Genomic DNA, 20960 nt, shown 5'->3' on the forward strand with positions numbered 1-20960 from the left:
TGTTTTTAGTGGCATGCTTAATTCCTTTCTTATTATCTTTTGTGTATCTACTATAGGTTTTTGCTTGGAAGTTTCCATGAGGCTTACATATAACAACATATTTATAAAAGTCTATTTAAAGCTGGTAGCCACTTAAGTTCGAATGCATTCTGAAGGTCTACGTTTTCATCCCCCACCACATTTTATGTTTTTGACGTTATATTTTATATCTTTTTATCTTGTGTATTCCTTAAGGAATTATTGTAGTTAGTTATTTTTACTGCTTTTTTCTTTTAACCTTCATATTAGCTTTATAAGTGACTGATGAACTCCTTTAGCTCTTGCTTGTCTGGAAAACTCTTTTATTTCTTCTTCAATTCTGAATGATAACTTTGCTAGGTAGTCTTCTTGGTTGAAAATTTTTTTCTTTAAGCACTCTGAATATATACTAAATCTTTTTTTTTGTTTGTTTCCACTCTATAAGCTCAGGCTAAGACAGTTCGTCACATCCATTATTTTTTGTTATTTAATCCTTTTAAAATTGTTATAAGGAAAGTATGATAATTTAACATATAAGAAAACTAAGGGTTAGTGAGGTAAAATAATTTATGCAAGGTTATAGTGCTCATATAAACTAGAATTCAAGACCGACTCTAAAACTCATACTCTTTCTACTATATTGTATTGCCTCTGTAATGCTTTGGTTCACCAGTTTTCAAAGTTAGAAATCTTTTTGCCCATTTTGAGGCAAAAATGTATCTTAAATATATTAATCTATTTGTATGATATATCAAATACAGTATGGTCAAAATAAATTAATGTTTCTTTGATAACTTTAACTCTTGCAGGTGGTGTGAGTACAAGTAAATGAATGTTCAATGTCTGCTCTAGGTATAAATATAGAAAGTATGGGGAGAACAGGGTGAGCTTCTATCCACAGGATAATATTTCCCTAAAGTTTTTCCTTCCCTTTTTCTTCTTCTTTTAAAAAATAAATATGCTAATATAATTTCCTTTAAATCAAAAGTATGGAAAATTAATTACCAGTTATTTGAGAACGCTAGAATAACTCCAGTAGAATTTTAGATTGGCAGAAAGCCCTTAGAGAAATAAATTTCTCATTTTTACAGAGCATGAAAGTGACACCTAAGGAGTTGATTGACATATCCAAGGTAATAAAAATAAAGATCAAGTTATACTTTTTTACTATTACATTTCAAAAATTAAAAGGTGTTCCTACTGAGTTAGTAGAGAGAGCATGAAAGAGCTACTATAGCATCACTTAAAACTTGGGACATGATGTTAAAAAATATACACTTTTAATAACTTCATTTTAATGACAGCAAAAAATCATTCTGGAATTATGAATGCTTAAAAACTGTCTACTTAAAAATTCAGTTGGTATTAATAGTAGTAGTTTCTAGGAGGGGACAAGGATGGCTAGAGGACAGGTAGAAGACAGACTCTTTTTCACTGTAGAGGCATCTTTGAAATTTTGTATTACATGACATATATTACATAAAAATAATAAATTAAAAAATGTTTTCAAAACTATAAAGCACTATAAAAAATTAGTTAGAGGAGAAGAACAACATCCTTTATACTTTCTCGGTGTTTTCTAACTCTGCATGATTTCTGATGCTGGCAGACACTTAAAAAAAAATATGTACCTTGTACTGGATAAAATTAAATTTTCTGGCAATGGAAAACTAAACTTCTATGCTACAGGTTCCTTAGGTCTATAGTATTAAAACTTTTAGAACAGGTAAATCCATGTACTTACGCCTCCGTCTGCCTGTGTTGCTGTTCTTGAAGACAAGCTAGATCCATCATATGTTTAATTTGTGCTTTCAAATCTTTGTTCTGGAGGTGCAAATGGTGGCAATGAAGTTCTTTATTGAGTTCCTGGGGAAAACAATACAAACTATAACTCAGATTCATTTAAAAATGTTAAAATTAAATCAATTTTAATAGAACTTATTTTATATTGGTGTCAATAGTTTTAACTCTTAAAAATATGAAGTGGTATGTTTAGGAACAATTTGAAAAACAAGTGTTCTGGTACAGGTGGTCTATGACTTACAAGTTTCAAATTTCCTCAGAAACTGAACATCAGGAACTCAGAATAAATTTTACTATAGTGACAGTTTCTTGGTCTATCCAACTTGTTCATAATACTTTGAAAGTACATGAATATGGCCCGTTTTTGCTTAAATGTCACTTCTTCAGGGAAGCTTTCCCTAAGCTTTACATTTAAAGATGGACATTCTCCACCCCTGATAGTTTCTGCCATAGCACTAGTAACAATTCCATTTATTTATTTGTTCATAGATTCTCCATATTAGAATGTAAGGTACACCACCAGGACAGGGGCTATGTCAATACAATAAAAGTTTCATACAATAAAAATCTCTTGGGGAATTCCCTGGCAGTCCAGTGGTTAGGGCTCCATGCTTCCACAGCAGGGGGCATAGGTTTGATCCCTGGTTGGGGAGTTAAGATCCCACATGCCATGAGGTGTGGCCAAAAAAAAAAAAAAAAAAAATTCTTACCTTCACCCAGTCTTGGTATAAGCTTCATTCTAGGCCAAAAGTGTAAAAAAGTTTTTGTAGGCTCCCTTATGTGCATATGCCCAAATGTTCTCTAATCTACCACCTAAAATTACTTATCTTTTCTCAAATCTACTAAACCTTAAGTATGGAAAACGTCAGCTAAGTGGATACACTAAAGTATGAATGGTAATAATCCAGTAGCATTCTCAGAATCTTAAATTGGAAAAATTTTAGTTAATAAAATAAAACGGAGTGAAATATTTTGGACATTGGAAGGGGCTGAGACAAAAATCCTATAAGCAGGGGAGCTGTGCCTAGAAACTTCCTACAGATAATTCCCATAATCCATTTTAGGTTTTCAATACTCCTTCCCAACCTGAAGTTGGCCACTGATTCTCTGTAAGCTTAAAGTTACTTTTTTCTTTTTCTTTTTTGTAATACTTCCTAAGCCAGTGGTGGGCACGATGACAGGGAAACAATGTAATTCTATGTGTCTGAGATATAGTAAAGTTGGGGGTTGTTTATTCACATGATTCATAATTATATTTCAAGAAATACAGCAAGTATTTTAGAGCAAACTCTCTTTAGGGAGTCAGGATGATACGGTTAGAGCACCGGCCTATGAATCAGGTGATTTTAGAGATGGCTCAACTATGACACAAATGCTACCTGGAGCCCAAAATATGGTCTTTATGGAGACCAGTTTACTTGACTAAAATTTAAGAGCTTGCCTAGATGATCTCTTTAGTCTTTTCCAGTCAAAAAATTCAACGACCCTAACAGTATGAACATGTTTGTCAAATATTCCACCTTTTCTCTTAAAAAAAACCAAAACCCTTCTTTATTTACTCCCTCTGTTAATCTTATTGCTTTATCTTCTTGCACCACTCTTAAAGAGACAAGCCTTGATTGTATAATTATTTTAGTCAATAATTGTTCTTGGCTAGTTTGTTGTTTTTGAAAAACCAAGTTTACAATTTGAATCTTTTTCTTGTTTTGATACACTAATGACTGAATCGGATTGGAAGCTCATAGCCTATAATGAGAGCTATGGGGAGGTTAGTAATAGCTGAAGTAAGAATATAATGAGAGGTAATATATAAAACGTGAAAGGTCTTCAGGTGCCATGCCAGACCTGGGAAATCATAATAGAGTTTACATTAGGGAGAAAGTACTGAAGAGTGATATGATCAGAGTTACCTTTTAGAAAGCTCATTTTGCTTGCAGTAGAGAGAATGAATTGCAGTAGAATATGAATGGAAGCATAAAGGTCAAATGTAGCAGTCCAATAATGGGGGCTGGGAGTCTGAATTAGGGTAATGGCACAGGAGATACAGAGAAGTGGATAAATTTGAGAGGTTAAGAGGTAGATAATGCAGGAGGGTATAGCAAAAAGGGCAGCAATTTGAAAGTCGCAGTACTGGATCTCTGTCCAGAGTTGTACAACTGTGGATAAATTTTTTCACAAAGTTGTGTCTCAGTTTGTTTATGTAAGAAATAATGGCTTATATGTAGATAACTGTTTCAGCTGTGAAAATATCCACAGCAAAAAAAAATTGAGGGTGGGATTAGGGTGATGCGAATGGAAACAGTTTTAATTTTTTCAAATTATTCATAATAAAATGCATTAAAAAACAAGAATTTAAAAATAAATTCCAGATTCATATTCAGGTGTGAAAAGTCCTGCTTAAAAGAGTTATAGAAGACAGATTATTAGAAAAATTAGATTTGACCATGGTGAAAAAATTTAAATTTATTGAAAATAACCTGAACAATATTAACTTTATAAATGCTACTAAGTAGTCAAAAAAAAAATAGCAATAATAATAGTACTAAAAAGAATACTGTACCATTTTAAAAATTGGGAGCTTAAGATAAATATGGGAAAACAAAGGCAAACTAGTAAATATCTACAATTGATTTTTTTGCTTCTTTTAATATTAAAAAGTTCTTAAGTACTCCTCTAGTTGGAGTTGGGCTATATTTTAGACTGTTGATTATACAAATGTACTAGATTATAAGTATAATGTAAATTAAGCAAGGCTATTGAGAGATGAAAATAACATTTTAAAATGTATATCTATATATATTAATTATTTTTATGAATATAATGCCACTTGAACTGTACACCTAAAACTGGTAAATTTTATGTTATATTTTACCATATGCCAAAAATATTTTTTAGACCCTTCATGAGAAAGTTTTTGCTGACTAGAATGGCTAAATATTCTATTAGAATATCATGGCCGTAAGTAATAGTAAAGAAAACTAACCAAAATACTTGTTATTTTATGTCATTTTGACAATGATCGTCTTGAGAATAAGACTGCTTTAGATATACATAGTCTCTAACAAATAAGTGAAACATGACAAATATAAGTGAAACAAACCAAAAACTACTATAAACATCCAACATCTGCTACCTTTTCAAGAGCAACAGCTCTTGTGCACCGAGTGAAAAACACTCGTTTGGCCAGGCTATCAGCTGTTTTCTCTGAAAACATATCCAGACCGTGGCTTGGGGACCCTGACAGGTACTTTGATGGAGGCTGCTGCATTCTATGATGAGCCTCTACAGCTTTAGATTCTCAGATCAAGCATGGAATTTCAGATGTTACCGTTTGAAAGTCTACTTAATCCCTATTATAATTTACTGATTAATCATTGTTTTTTTTGCTTATTCCTTTTAAGTCATGTAAATATGTCCATTATGTAATCTTAAGAGGAATATGGCATTTTAAAATAAGTGTGCTTTAGTTTTCTTCTAGAGCAGATATTCTTAATGTTGTATTAATGGAAAAAATGACCAAAAAAAAAAAAAAGTAAAATTGTATGAATGTGATCCCCCCTCAATCGTCCATCTAGGAGAAGATCTATATATAGCTCTTTAATCAGATTCTCAAAGGCATCTATGACCCAAAAAGGTCAGAAACACTGTTCTGGAGGAAAAATAGCAAACGTATTTTATAATACAGCTAATGCTGCTGTGTTCCTTTTGTGCACACCTTTCTTTGGCTATTGATGTCTATGATGTTGTGGCTTAGAATATTAAACTATTATTTATCAACCACTCATTATGTATTAAGTGGTGCTAGGCCTTTGCATACAGCATTTTATTTAAGTTCATAATGCCTTAAATATATTTTAAAGATGAGAAGTTAAGACAGTGAAGTTAAACAACTTGCCCAAAGTTATATGGTTAGTGTTAGAGTTAGTATTCAACACAACTATCAAATAATGGAATTACCAACCATTTCAACTCCAGTGTCTATCCTCTTTCCAATGTTTACATTCTCGCTATAGGAAATATTCTAAAGTGCTTTGTCAGTTAAGTTAAGTTATAAAATCTCATTAAAGTCTGCTTTGTACTACATTTAATTCCCAATCTACTGAACTAACTGGCTGGCATACTTTCATCAAGATATTGTGAAGACTTCTAGGATTGCTGAGTGTCGATTAAACTGTTGGTTGGCCCTCAATGAATTTCCACACTAAAGAACTATTCAGTCTCTATTTATCTCTGGCTGTCTTCTTAGGAAACAAGGTATCTGCTGCTCACTGCTCCAATTTTACTACCTTGAACTGTCATCATTCACTACTCCTGCTAGTCTCCTCTCCCTTCAGTCTGAGCTTCAGCGTTAAAAGGATGGACATTTAAATCAATTTCCCTAGTCATGATGCATTGGCTAATATCTTTAAATTATAACAAAAAATTGATATCTTTGACTATTAACAATCACTAGCTGCATTCATTTGTACTGAATATTATATACTCCATTTCACCTGTATTTATTTTCGGTTTAATGCTTTTCTAGAAATTTTAAGATTTCAGAGCTGATACATAATATAGACTTTCAGAAGAGTGTCATCAAATTAAAGACTTAGATACTCTTCGTTTAAAAAAAGAGTATAAAAAAGTTGTTCTTTTAAAGTATTAGGTATTTAGAGATCAAAATTAGTTACTTTGTAGCAGTTTGTTTGCTAGCCGCTTATTCCATATTAATTTTCCCCTTCTTTCTTATTAAGAGAACTCTAATTTTGTTCAGGATGATAATATGTCCAGCAAAACACTCACCCTTCCAGATTCCCCTGTATCTAGGGATAGCCACGTGACAATTCTAGTCAATTCAGATATGTCTGTTAGGTATTTCTGGAAAAGTTTTTGCTTTCCCAATACAGATATCTCTCTTCCCTTTCTTTCATTCCTCTTCTTCTGGCCTAAGTGTGAACTCAAGACTAAAGATGGAATAGTGTTATCACAACTATGAAAAGAAAAGTATAATGATGACACTGAAGACATTTGGGAGGTACTGTATTAGGAATGAACTGCATACTTCTGTAGCTTACTATTGTTAAGGGAGAAAACTATCTGTAACATTGTAGCTGAACACAATTATGATCTGATTCAGCCATTAACCATCATTACCCATCGCTACTCTTTATAAATTAAACTTTTGCCATTCTAGGTGGAAATATCTTCAGTTTAGTACATAAACATAAATGCATACAGCTTTCAAATTGGCTTTCTTTAGCTATAATACAAATAATGCTGACCACATTTAAAACTATTTTTGCACAAAATATCAAGTATTAAAACAAACTTCAATTACCTACATGATGAAACTTCAAGTACAGTCTGAAATAGAATTACTTCATTCTAACTTAAGAGCTCCTCATAAAAGGATGCAATCACTCAAGAATAACATTTAAAAGTAACTTTACTCTTCTGAAAGTACAAGAAAGGCAAATCTAGTAGGTAATCAGGGAGGCAGAAGGTATATTCAGTTAAAAACAGTAAAATGAGTCAAATCTCCAGGAGATGGACCAAAAGTTGTCTTATGAAAGATATTTACTCAACAACAAAGACAATGGGTTTAAGGAGCTCAGTTCTTAGAAAATAAATCTGAATACACAAACACATATGTACCTTTGGAATATGACCATTTTGACCTAAGAGTCCCATTTCAGTTTCCACACGATGGAGCCAATTAGTATTCTCATCAAGTTGCTTCAGTTCCTCTTCCCTTTTCTTCTCCAGGTAGCAGCGGCGAGTTTTCAACATTGCGAGTCTATGATCTCTTTTGCAAGTGGCCTGAAAAATAATGCATTTAATAGTCAATCTTTTATGATACGTGATGTATGTGATATTAGTACAGTAGTATATTTCCTTTTAAGTGTGCTATTGTTGTCTATTAAATTAGGCTATACTTTTGTACTTAAAGCTGTTTCCCCTTTGAAATCTCACAATACTACTGCTTGCAGGAAAACAGGAAATTGAGTTGTGAGTCATTTTTATAAAATTACATGTTGAGAGTTTATGACTTTAAGAAATACAATGGCCAAATTGAAGACTATCACTTTTTTTTTTTTTTTTTGCCAAAATACATTCCTTTAAATGTTGCATTTGAAAAGTTCATGTGAGGTCTGATAAATCCCATGATTTCCTTACTCAAAACAAAGCAGATACATGTCCTGCTCTTGTCTTTCCTTCAGTTTGAAAGATGCGAAGAAGTATTCTATTGTTGTGGTTTTGTCTACAAGGCCTTTAGATTGGCTGTTGCCAATGAAAGAAAATAGAGCTTATATCCAGGTGTCATAAACATCTGATCTCGCCTGATGGTTGGTTCAGGACACATAATGGATAGTCCAAATATTTTTGGTGTTTTACCTACACATGAATTGAGATCAAAACTGGCCTTCTGGTTTTTTACTCCAAGGGTCTTGCACACTATCACGGGCACTGTGGGCCAGAACAGCTTGACCTCTTTGGACTATTTGCCAAAAGACACTAAACTCAATAATCAACAGATATGATAGCTGGACCTGAGACAACAGATCCCCAAAGATTAGAACAAGCACTTGCAGCTGGTTTTGGAAGTAGGGATGAACACATCCTATGAAAAAAAATGAAAAATGAAAAAAAAAAAGAAAAAAATGAAAAAAGGAGCAGGAACTACATTTGAACTTGATTAAAGACCTACTCTCTTTAGGAGATTACGTCCTACTTCCTTATTATCTTTTATAAAAGGTAAGTTGACATTTTGAGGAAAAGCCAGCCATTAAAGAAATTTGCAAAAATAGGCAATAATGTCACTCTTCTCACTACCTCTTTTTGTTTTAGAAAATAATTAGTTATTTTTCATTAAAGTGTTACGTTGTCACACAATGGGTAATCGATTGTTCTTAAGTTAGCTAATACATAATGTATTTTTGTAAATTTCAGTTTAAATTTCTAATAGAATATTGGTAGATGAAATCTGCATAAACAAAAGCTCTTTGGGGTCCTAAATATTTTATTTTAAAGCAGAAAGGGGTCCTGAAACCTGAAAAGTTTAGAGCCACTGGTATCCAACAGAAGGTAGTATATGTGGCTTCTTGACTTTCTTCTGCTATTCAGCAGGTGTGAAAACTTAAGCAAGTCAATTTCAGTGGCTCTTCAGTCACCTCATCTGAAAAATGAACATAAAAATATTGTACCTGCCTGAAGGAAGGCAGTTAGATCAAACCACCTTTATTTTCCTTTAATGTTTACAAATGTTGTAGGTACTCTTAGAAACCAGGGCAGGACATGATCTGCGGGTCTGATGGCAGTCAATATTTAATACCAAAAGATCCCGACTAAAAATCCCAGAGGGTATGTTTTTTTGAGTTTGTACTTCTAATGTTCATCAAATGTATACTCTATGATGGTTCTCCATGGGGACATTTTCCATCAGGGTAATTCTTATTGAATTACTGTTCTGAAATAAATACCAAGTGTTTGGAAATAAATTCTAAAATATGTATGTTAAACCCTGACATTAAAGTAAATTGTTTCCCATTAAAGTTTCAAAAAAGCTTTACATATTTTATTAACAAAATCTCCAGAATACCACAAAAGGTCTTGAGCGAGAATAAGCATGAAATTCTAAAATTTAGGTATTACTATTGCTTTGTGCAAAAGAACTGACCGTTAACACAGTAAACTGATTATTTCACTGAAAATAATTTGTGTATTATCTTTATATGGCTATAAAATTACCCCAGAACTTCACTTTAATACTACTCTCAGAGTCCATACTCAAGAACCATTTATAGCTTAATCAGTGAGATTCTTTCAGCAATTATGAGAGTAAACCTCTTTGGAGAGGGTCCAAGACAGATATAAAATTCCGTGACCTAGCAAGCAGTTTAGTAAAACTACAGTTTGACACTTCTGTGAGAACAAACTCAGCCTCTAGATGTCTTTCTATGTTTTTCAATAGTTTACAACCAATAAACTTAAGAGGCTTTATTCTCATTGCTTAGGTAAGTCTCATTAGCTATTAGACTTAGCTATTCTTAGTCTCATAAGAATAACTATAAAAATTGGAACATGGATTGAAATGACCAAAAGTGAGATATCAGAAAAGGCAAGTGGGTTGAAAAAAGCAGAATAAAGATGAAACAGAAAAAAATTAAAGAAACCAGCCAAAGCCATTTCCTTACTCTATGTCTTAATGTTTCTAAGCATGCACATTCACAATTCAATGGGGTAAGTAAAACAGGGTAAAATAACCATGATTTAAATTAGCTTGGGATCAAATAGACCAAACTTACTAATTGTACTAATATTCTAATGTTCAAAAAATGGCAATCTGATTCTAAGCTCTGATAATACACTACTCATTTGCTTCAAAGATTGTCTTTTGACTACACAAATAGACCATATAATTCTTGGCAACCAAAGCTTCCACAATTTGGCCTTTTATTCTATCCGGAATTGACTAATTCCCAATATGGCAAAATATGTCTTATATCATGTGCCATTTCCAATCTATTTATAGTGGTTAACTCTGGCAACTTCAGATTCAGAGAAAAAGAGTGCTGTAATCAATCAATGATATCTGCTATGGGTAAAGCAGTGGGAATTGGCAGGAAGTGTTGAGTATAGTTATGTACTTCCACATACACTGACCTACAAATATGCTGTGCTCTGGTCAAACTGGTGTCCTCATTTGAATACACTATTCCTTTTATTCTTTTCCCACTAATATTCTCATGCAATGCCCAGTATAAATCTCATCTCTCCACTAGGAAGCCTTTCTCCACCACAACAACTGGAAGCCACTGTTTTCTCCTTTGAATGGCTATAGCACTTAAAGTACTTATAGTATAGCAGAATGATTAAAAGTGCAGACTGAGGCCAGACATCCAGAGTTTAATATTGGTTCAACCACATTAATTAGCTGTATAACTCTAGACAGCTTACTTGAATTCTCAGTATCTCTGTTGCTCACAAATGGTGATAATACAGGATCTACCTCATAGGCTTGTTATAAATACTAATTAATACTATAATTAATACTATAAGCACTACTCCTTACATCACAATCATATAGTGCTGTGTCATTTTTATAGCATTTTATTGCTCCAACTAGCTTATAAATTACTGAAGTACATATACTGTCTTATACTTTTTTTTTAACCTGTATTGTGTCTAGCACAGTGCTCTGCATATAAACAAAAGTGTTCAAAGCAAGCTGTTGTTAAAAGTTGAGATATTAAGTCAGTATCAGTATTACATGACTGAATTTCTTGCCTTTTTTCAAGAAATAAATCAGATAATTGCACTTTCAGATAATTGATATTTATTTAATGGATACCTACACAAAACTGAGAATTATCATCCCCACTGAAAATAACTCTACAATAAGTGCAATTGAGATAATACATACAACTTTTAGAATAGGTAAATATAGCAGTATTTCAGAATTCCATTTAACAAACATATGAAAGGATTTCACAACAACAAACTGATATATTAATTCTATGAGATATTCTGTTATTTGGAAGTCATGAAGGTCATCAAAAATACTGGCAACAATTTTGCAGTTCAAGAAAGTTAAAGTACAACTACAGCAACAAATTTCAAATAAAGATATAAATTCTATTTTTCTTCTGCCTTAAAAGGATGTGAGGAATATTTTAAATGCATTTGATAAACAAAATTAAAAAGAAATTTTCAGTATTCAATACATTATTAACTATAGGCCCTATGCTATACAGTAGTAGATCTCTAGGGTTTATTTGTCTTGCATAACTAAAACTTTGTATTCTTTGACTCATACTTCCTGGTTTCGCCTTCCCCACAGCCTCTGGCAACCACCATCTGATTCTACTTCTGAGTTTGATGATTTTAGATTTTTCATATAAATGGTATCATGTAAAATTTGTCCCTCTGTGTCTGGCTTACTTCACTTAGCATGTCCTCCAGGTTCATCTATGTTTTTGCAATTGGTAGAATTTTCTTCTTTTTTAAAAGCTGAATGATAGTCTATTGTTGTATACTTAAAAATGGCTAAGAGGGTAGGTCTTACGTTAAGTGTTGTTATTAATATAATACTACTAATAATAAAGAGGGTGGGAGGAAACTTTAGGAGGTAAGGTACAGGCTTATAGCATAGATGATGGTGATGGTTTCACTACTGTATATTTATCGCCAAACCCGTCAAGTTGTCTACATTAAATATTTATGGGTTTCTTCATACATCAATCATATATCTCAATAAAGTGGTTTAAAACAAAAATAGTTTCAATAAGGCATAATAAATGCATATTCAGAAAATAAATTACTAATTTTGATAATATAGCTTAATAGCTACTTATAAATTCATAACCATGATATATTTATTAATACTTTATGATTAATTTCTTAGCATATCACATCTTTCCCATTTCATAGGCTGATAAAAACCTAAAATGTTAGTTTTTTAAAGCACTATACTACTAAGTATAAAATAGTACTTAAAAATGCAATTAACCTTATCATCAATGAACACCAAACTGGGGGAAATCCAGTATTTTCAAAATGTTTATTTTTCTGATCTTTGGTGCTCTGGAGTTGCACACCTCCAAGTATACATTCTTTTATCCTGCTTAGAACTCATGTTTCTTGAATTTACATCTTATTCACATCTTAATAGTCCTAGAAAATTCTGAGCCTTAGACTTTGCACATTATCCTTTGTTCTTTTGAACTAATGTATCTCCTTCAGAATATCTATTAGATGAATGCATGACTTTCTAGTCTATCTTTCACATAGCAACATCCTGTTCACATCTGCTATCTTTTTATCCTGTATTTGGTGTGATTTCCTCAGATCTCCCAGTTCTTTAATTCTCTCTTTAGCTATATCTAACATGCATAAAAGGACAGGGATAAGAGCTCAGCCTCTGGAATCAGCTGGCTTGAGTTCAAATCATAGCTCTGACTCTATGAGCTGGGTAATCTTTGGCAGAATGACTTCTCTGTACCTTGGTTTCCTCATCTTAATTACAAGGATAATAATATCACATAGCCCACAGGATTTTCTGAGAATTAAATGAGTTAATGTATGTGAAGTATTTAAAACATTGTCTAGTATTGTACCCATAAACTGAAATTTTAAGTTTCAGTAAATAAATCTTTACTTTCTGGAAGTGTCATTTGTTTTCTTCTCATATATGTATGTTCTTTTTTTCTTTGATTCCTTTATTGTTAAGTCCTTCTTTGATGACTTTATTCATTTTTATAGGTTTTATCAGATTGCTATAGTATCTGACGTTTTGGGGATTCTGTCATATTTGCTAAGTCTGCTGACTTGCTTGTGGAGGATTGTATCATGGGTTTTGTAATTTTGGACAGTGAGCTCTCAGTGGTTTGAACTGAGGATCTGTTTCACTAGGCTGATTCTGCATTGCTTCCGCTCAGTTTCCTATAGATTATCACTGTTCTGATACCATTTTCTGTGCTGATGTCTCACTTTAGGGATTTGCTAAATAAAACACATGGATTATAAAAGTATAATCTATAATGAAAATCTATAGTGAAAAGTATATCTATAATGACAGTCTTCAAATGAGACTTTTTTTTTCTTATCCTAGGCTTGGTTCCTTGTTTTCCTGTGCTAGTTGGTAAAATGTCTTCTCCTGCTGTACTTCCAAAATGAAGAGTGAAGGTCTCTGAGATTCCTGGCTTTATGTGGGGACTGTCATTTCTAACTCCCTGTCTCCCTTGGGCCCCTTACCTAAGTAGTGGCGTACATCAAAGCAGGGTAGTGAAAGTGGTCTGTGTGTGTGAAGGGGAAGGGCAGTGCACTACTACATTAAATAATAAAACTGATTAAAAGTTGATCTGGTTTTTTTTTTAGCACTGATGCAGTGGAAACTGTAACAATGTCAGTGACAAAATATTCTTCCCTGGGGAGGAAAAAAACCTCCCATTGGTCTAAGTTGTAAACTATTGCCTGCATCTGGGGTGGACTGTTCTCACTGCCCCACCTTGGTACCCAACTCTCCCTGAGTGTGTTAACTACCTGTTAAGCATTCCATCATCCTCACAGAAGCAACAGTTATAACTGAGATTTTAGGGGTTTTGATTCCTTTTCGTTTCTCACACCTAGGAATTTAATTTTTTTTTCTTGTAGACTTAACTATACATTTAAAACAATGTTTTCTACATTTCCTCCAGCATTTCTAGGTATTTGTAGAGAATGGGTGATTAAGCAACATCGCCTATCAAATTTCTAGAATTATAAGTCCCCATGTTTTTACATTCTCTACAATTTAATGATAAAGTTGTTAAATACCTTTTCTACTTTGTCTTCAGAACACATCATTTCTATTTGCTTATGGCACTGTTGTTGATAGAATGATTTAAGTTCATTTTCTTTAAGTAACATTTCTAACTTCAGATATTCTTGCCTGATTTCTTCTCGATTCTGGAACAAGCAGTTCAGAATTTCTTGAAATCTACCAAAAATAAAACACATAGACTCTCAGTATTTTGTGATAGATAATGCAGAGTTTACTTAAAGAAATGCATGGGAAACCATAAACAAGACGAAAAGACAATCCTCAGAATGGGAGAAAGTAGTTGCGAAAGAAGCAACTGACAAAGGATTAATCTCCAAAATACACAAGCAGTTCATGCAGCTCAGTTATCAAAAAAAGAAACAACCCAATCCAAAAATGGGCAGAAGACCTAAATAGACATTTCTCCAAAGAAGATATACAGATTGCCAACAAACACATGAAAGGATGCTTAACATCACTAATCATTAGAGAAATGCAAATCAAAACTACAATGAGGTATCACCTCACACAGGTCAGAATGGCCATCATCAAAAAGTCTGCAAACAATAAATGCTGGAGAGGGTGGGGAGAAAAGGGAACCCTCTTGCACTGTTGGTGGGAATGTAAATTGATACAGCCACTATGGAGAACAGTATGGAGGTTCCTTAAAAAACTAAAAATAGAACTACCATAGGACCCAGCAATCCCACTACTGGGCATATACCCTGAGAAAACCATAATTCAAAAAGTTATGTACCACAATGTTCACTGAAGCACTATTTACAACAGCCAGGACATGGAAGCAACCTAAGTGTCCATCGACAGATGAATGGATAAAGAAGATGTGGCACATATATACAATGGAATATTACTCAGCCATAAAAAGAAACGAAACTGAGTTATTTGTAGTGAGGTGGATGGACCTAGAGTCTGTCATACAGAGTGCAGTAAGTCAGAAAGAGAAAAACAAATACCGTATGCTAACACATATATATGGAATCTAAGAAAAAAAAACCCCACAAAAAACGATCATGAAGAACTTAGGGGCAAGACGAGAATAAAGACACAGACCTACTAGAGAATGGACTTGAGGATACGGGGAGGGGGAAGGGTAAGCTGTGACAAAGTGAGAGAGTGGCATGGACACATATACACTACCAAACGTAAAATAGATAGCTAGTGGGAAGCAGTCGCATAGCACAGGGAGATCAGCTCGATGCTCTGTGACGACCTAGAGGAGTGGGATAGGGAGGGTGGGAGGCAGGCGCAAGAGGGAGGGGATATGGGGATATATGTATACATTTATTCACTTTGTTATACAGCAGAAACTAACACAACATTGTAAAGCAATTATACTCCAATAAAGATGTTAAAAAAAAAAAAAAGAAATGCGTGAACAAGAGAATATACACCACACTCATAGAATTAGATTCAATGATAAACAGTAAATAGGTTTGAGTGACTGTTTCCTATCAAATAACAAAAATGTTTGGAACGGGTTCTGAACTTTATTTTTACAGCACTGGGTTTCTCTCTCTCTCCTCCAAAGATCATGTTATTAAAAGATATAGGTATTTTAAGGCCTATGGTATTAGTCATACACTGTATTTTGTCTGCATAATCCAGTAGCTTACCAAAAATAAGATATTTTGTATGTAAGAAAAGGATGATAATGTGGACCTGTACTCTCCCAATTCATAAGGCCTCAGAAGCAACACAGTATTATGTGTTCTTTTGGTGTTGGCTCTCTGTGAAGAAATAAGCAGTGGGTGGCATAATCATATGGTGCCTCTATGGCGCCCTAGGGAAAGTGAGATAGCCAGATTTTAGCTTTAGAACTTGTTACAGTGAAAACACACCATATGGTTAGGTACCCCCTACAGCCTGGCTAAGAGTCAGCTGACAATGCCAGGACCCAAAACATCCAAGTTTACAATGTGGTAAATCTAGGAAAAGCCCCTCCACTGTGCTTCCTCCAAAGGGCAATATAGATATAGGGAATCAAAGTTGGGGAGTATGACTCACATCTCCTGCAAATGCATAAAGACCTCAAGCTGAATCACTTCTATGAAAGCCCTAAAAGGAGCCTGCAATCCTGCATTCTCCAGGGTCAGCAGAATATTGGTCACAGATCAGGTCTGAGCTACAGTAACAGTATAAACAATCACACATAGGCAAACAATTTTTCCCTCAAAGAAAACTTAACTTGAAGCTTTTAAAATAAAATGGTAACAAAGTATATGCGCTTAAAAATAAAGTTTCTTTGGCCAGAATTTTAGATATATTTGTAAGGATCTGTGGTAAAAACACTGACAATTTACGTCAGTAGTTCTTAATGAAACTATTGAGAATGAATATAAACCACAATACATCGACTTTACTGCAGTTTTGTCAAACTGATAAATATTTCATAGGAAGTATGTATGGACATTGTAATTTCATTGTATTATATTACAACAAGGCTAAGGCCAGTAAATGATTTGATAAGTTATCTTTAGGTTACACCCAAAGATAATTTCTTAATTTTTCTGGAACACTTCACCCAAGGACATAGTTAAATATTTGTCAATTTCAAACTGTTATGGTCCAGATTTATTTTAGTTGGTGGTGTATAGTTTAGGATGGAAGGAAGGGAATTAGTATCAAAGGTTTCTAGAGAGCTCTTTTTAAAAAAAAAGCTGTCATTTTTAAAACAGAGAGCCCCAAGGGATTGACTAATAATAACTATTTTCTAGTCATTTAAAACATTCAAATAGCTAGAAAACAAAAATCTTTGCCAATAATTTTAGGTGACATATGATAAACTCTAGACAATTTTCTTGGTATAGTCACAAGTGAAGTTTTATAATTACTCTGTATAAAGAACAACTGTACTTTCTTCTTTTGATTTTTTGAATATTATCTTTCCAAATAGCTTTAATAGAGAGCAAATACTGTATATTCTTCCCTTTATCTGTTTAAACTTCATAAAAATGTTATTTTTTAAAGACACTGATAATTCATGGCATTAAAAAAATTCTATGTGAAGTATGAGCAATATGATAAAAGGCATTCCATATATTTATTTAAAGAGACAGATACTTTTGTGAGAAAATGCAAAGGCTATGGGGTATATAATTTTATTATTACCTGCCTTATAAACACAAGTAAATTATTTAACCTGTTGAGTGAACTAAAACTCAAAGTTTTTATTGTTGGTTAAGTCAGGTTGAAATGCGAAAAATATCCAAATAAGTGTTTATTTCATAGCTCAGGCCATCTCCTTCTTGAATCATTTTACCAGAAAGAAAGAGTCAATGACTTAAAGCCACATCAACTCCAGAAAAGTCTAGCAATTTGTAAGGTTTTAATTGGTAACTACATCTGGTTAAGCACCGCTGAGCAATTTTATGCAAGCAACGACACCAAATTTGAGCAGTTGGTGACTGCTTTAATTTTCAAGAAACGTGCATCAACGACAAGATATCTGGTTGCATGAGGACCAATCCCACATTTGACTAACAAAATATAATAACACAATAATATACCAGAGTTAAAAGCTTTCATTGTTAAGATTAAAGGAATATGAGGAATCATTTTGCTTAAGTTATTTTTTAAAAGACACTAAAATTAGTAGAATATAACAAAAAGCATCGTAAGACTATTAAATATAACTTTATCTTGGGTTGTTAGGGGGATTAATAGAAAATAATTTAAACACTTTAGGAAATCTCTGGTATAAACAGAGCTATTGTACTATAACAATACATAGGTCTACTTTATGCTGTATGAAAAATGGACTCATTGTCATTGATAGAGAGAAATAACTGTTTAATTACTTCTTATGGTATTTGTAAAATAGCATAGCATGGGAGCAAAGGATTAATACTTGAAAGAGATGATATATATTTCTTGCTCTTATCTGTAAGTTAGAAAACAATACCCCACTTCAAATTTCAGAGTTGTTGTAGTGATAAGATGAAATTAATGTGGGCCTAAAAATCATCAAAATCTACAAAGCCAGCTACAAACATAAAGTGTTATTTTATTAGAAGAAGTTATCTTAGCATCTGGGGTCAACTGAGGCAGAAAAAATGATTTTTTTCAAATCAAGGATATTTTATATAAACGTCAATACACAAATCCAATTTTTAAAAAGTGTTGTACTTGAAACTAGGTTGAAAATCACTGCCAACTAGTCTTCCTTATGTACCCTAAGACATCTTCTACAAACTCAAGAGTTCCAAAACAGTATGAATAATCAGTGGCTTAAGATGTGGTTAGTTTCTCATACTAATGATAATAGAAAATTAGCTTTGGAGAATAATTACTCAATTTTAATAAGAGGTGAACAGATTCCTTTCCTACAGGGCCTCTTAGAGCTTTTAATATGCTGCTGTACTTTGGGAATCTCTTAGTTTCCTTAAGTAAGGAATAATTTTCAAACTTGCTTGATCCAAGAATTCCTTACTGTCTTCTTAGAACTACTCAAGATTTACAGCTTTTGAACTATTGTCCCATCAGGACAACTTGGAAATTGTCTTAATTGCTTAGGAAAAAAGTACTTGCAAGTACTGTATTACAGCTTTCTTTTTTTAAAATTTACCTGCTAAAAGCTTAGAGGGAACAGATCATATTTATGTGTCAATTTATATCACTGAGAGATGTCCCTTCAAATAATTAACAGCTTAAACTCAATTAAGTGGATTATTAGAGTTATATAAAGTCAGGAAAGGGTAGGTACGATTTACATGAACCATGTAAATAATGATAACGCCAGATGAGATTGCTTGAATGTTTGTGTCCCCCCAAATTTATATGTTGAAACCTAACACCCAAGCTGATGGTATTGGGAAGCGGAGCCTTTGGGAGGTGATCAGGTCATGAGGGTGGAGACCCTATGGATGGGATTAGTGCCCTTATAAAAGAGCCTCCAGAGAGATCTCCCTCTCTTTTGGCAATGTGAGGATGCAAGGAGAAGTCTACAATGTAGAAGAAGGTCCTCAACCAACCATGCTGGCACTCTCATCTAGGACTTTCATCTTCCAGAACTATAAGAAATAACTTTTTGATTGTTTGTTTATACGCTACCCAGTCTGTGGTACTTCGTTATAGCAGCCAGAAGGGAGTAAGACACCACAGAAGAAAAATATGGAAACTACTAAAAATCAATTTCATAAGTGGCATAATTGGCTTTACTTTCTCCATCTTATACCTAAGACCTGGTTCTCATTATTTGTATAATCACAATTAACATTACCTGACCTCCAACGTGTGCAATATAAGACCAATTCAGTGACTTCCTGAATTCAATTGAGAATATATAAAGAGATACAACAAATGATGGTGATAACAAAATATCTGACTAAATTTTAAACTTTAAATAGCTGACTAAATTTCACAAAATCCTCAAACTGAGATCTTAATGTCAATTTTACCTTTCAATTTCTTTTTCCTGAGGGTTTGAAATCATTACTTTGTTATTTTCATCAGTAAAGGCTTTCTGTTCTTCATAGGCCTTTAGTTTTTCTTTTAACATTAAAATCTAGTAGAGAGAAACAGTAGTTAAAATACAAAACAAATTATTTGTCTCCATTATACATGGCCACAGAAAAATTTCAGCTGTGAAAAATAACTGAACAATCAAGATTTCAATTATAATAGAAAAGCAAATCAAAGTTTTAGACAGTAAAGATTGCAGAATCCCATAAATGAGGAATTGAGGGAGATTAGCAACAATGTAAAGAGGAGACATACCTCTTCCTTCTGTTCATTACAGATCTTTACATACTGAGTTATATGATTGTCGAGGTTAAGAACATTGCTCTTCAACTGTTAAAAAACAGAAATTATGATTGCGTATATATAGAGATAAAAATCACAGTTATATACGTGAACAAAATTGCATTATAGCCTCATTAATTCAGTTCCATGAATCCAGAATTTGCGACAATTATGATCATTTGACAATCATAATCAATTATGTTCATGTTTAAAAATCTATGACAAGAGGATATGTTGAGCACATTAATACTGAATTTATAAAAGAAAGTCCCTTACTATCTGAGAAAAGGTACTTTAAAGAACTTGCAAAACAGTCATTCACATAAAAATTGCCCACTTTCTTTTTCTGGTCCTTTGACTTTTAAGATAAAAAGAGATAATTTAAATTTCCACCCATTTGTAAGTTCAAGTAGTTTTTAATGAGTTCTTAATATATTTTATCCTTTTTATAAAAGTATGAGCCCCTTGGCAGCTATGGAATAGTGGAAAGAACATTAAACATGTAATCCAAATACTTGATTTTGAGGCCCTGCCCACTTTTCACTTAACTTAAAACTCTGACCATGTGATTCCTCAACTGTAAAGTAGAGCTAAAAATGTCTTCCTCAATGAGTTGGTATAAGCACTGCATGAAAAACTTGTGTGAAAAAACTTTGTATACCCAATACAGTACAAACGTTTCCCAATTTATTATATAAACAATATATAAATATTTCTCTAAGGAAGATAATAACCCACTTATCTTCATTCAATGGGAGTAGCAGAGGGGTAAGCCCAAAAAAAAAGCCATCATACCAGCTGAACTCTAGGTCTATTCCAACCCTGAGATCCTGGGTTGGAACTCTAGGTCTATTCCAACCCTGAGATTTTACACATACATCATGTTTGACTTACATTTTAAAAAATTACCCCAAATTATTGGCAAAAATACCAACCTAACCAATTATTATTATATTGCTCTAGCTACACAGATTGGTTACATCAATATCATGAATGTGACAATAAATTGTTTTAAAAGAGCTATTTACTTTATAAACTGAGGCAGATATTATATCTACTTTACAGATGAAGTAACTAAGGCTTGGAGAGATTA

At 33.2% G+C, this 20960-nt stretch overlaps 1 protein-coding gene across 1 annotated transcript in view; it reads right to left on the bottom strand.

Annotated features, from left to right (window-relative positions):
- The window catches only part of KIF18A (kinesin family member 18A), a 79045-nt gene that overhangs the window by 38565 nt on the left and 19520 nt on the right, over positions 1-20960 (bottom strand). The window contains exons 8-12 of the mRNA XM_059931294.1: positions 19841-19915; positions 19522-19628; positions 14119-14281; positions 7459-7623; positions 1763-1884 (exon numbers count right to left, since the gene is read on the bottom strand). Of these exons, the coding sequence (XP_059787277.1) occupies positions 1763-1884; positions 7459-7623; positions 14119-14281; positions 19522-19628; positions 19841-19915 (632 nt within the window). The remainder of the gene's footprint in view (positions 1-1762; positions 1885-7458; positions 7624-14118; positions 14282-19521; positions 19629-19840; positions 19916-20960) is intronic.

The sequence above is a fragment of the Balaenoptera ricei genome, chromosome 8 (genome assembly GCF_028023285.1).
Source record: "Balaenoptera ricei isolate mBalRic1 chromosome 8, mBalRic1.hap2, whole genome shotgun sequence".
Lineage (NCBI taxonomy): Eukaryota > Metazoa > Chordata > Mammalia > Artiodactyla > Balaenopteridae > Balaenoptera > Balaenoptera ricei.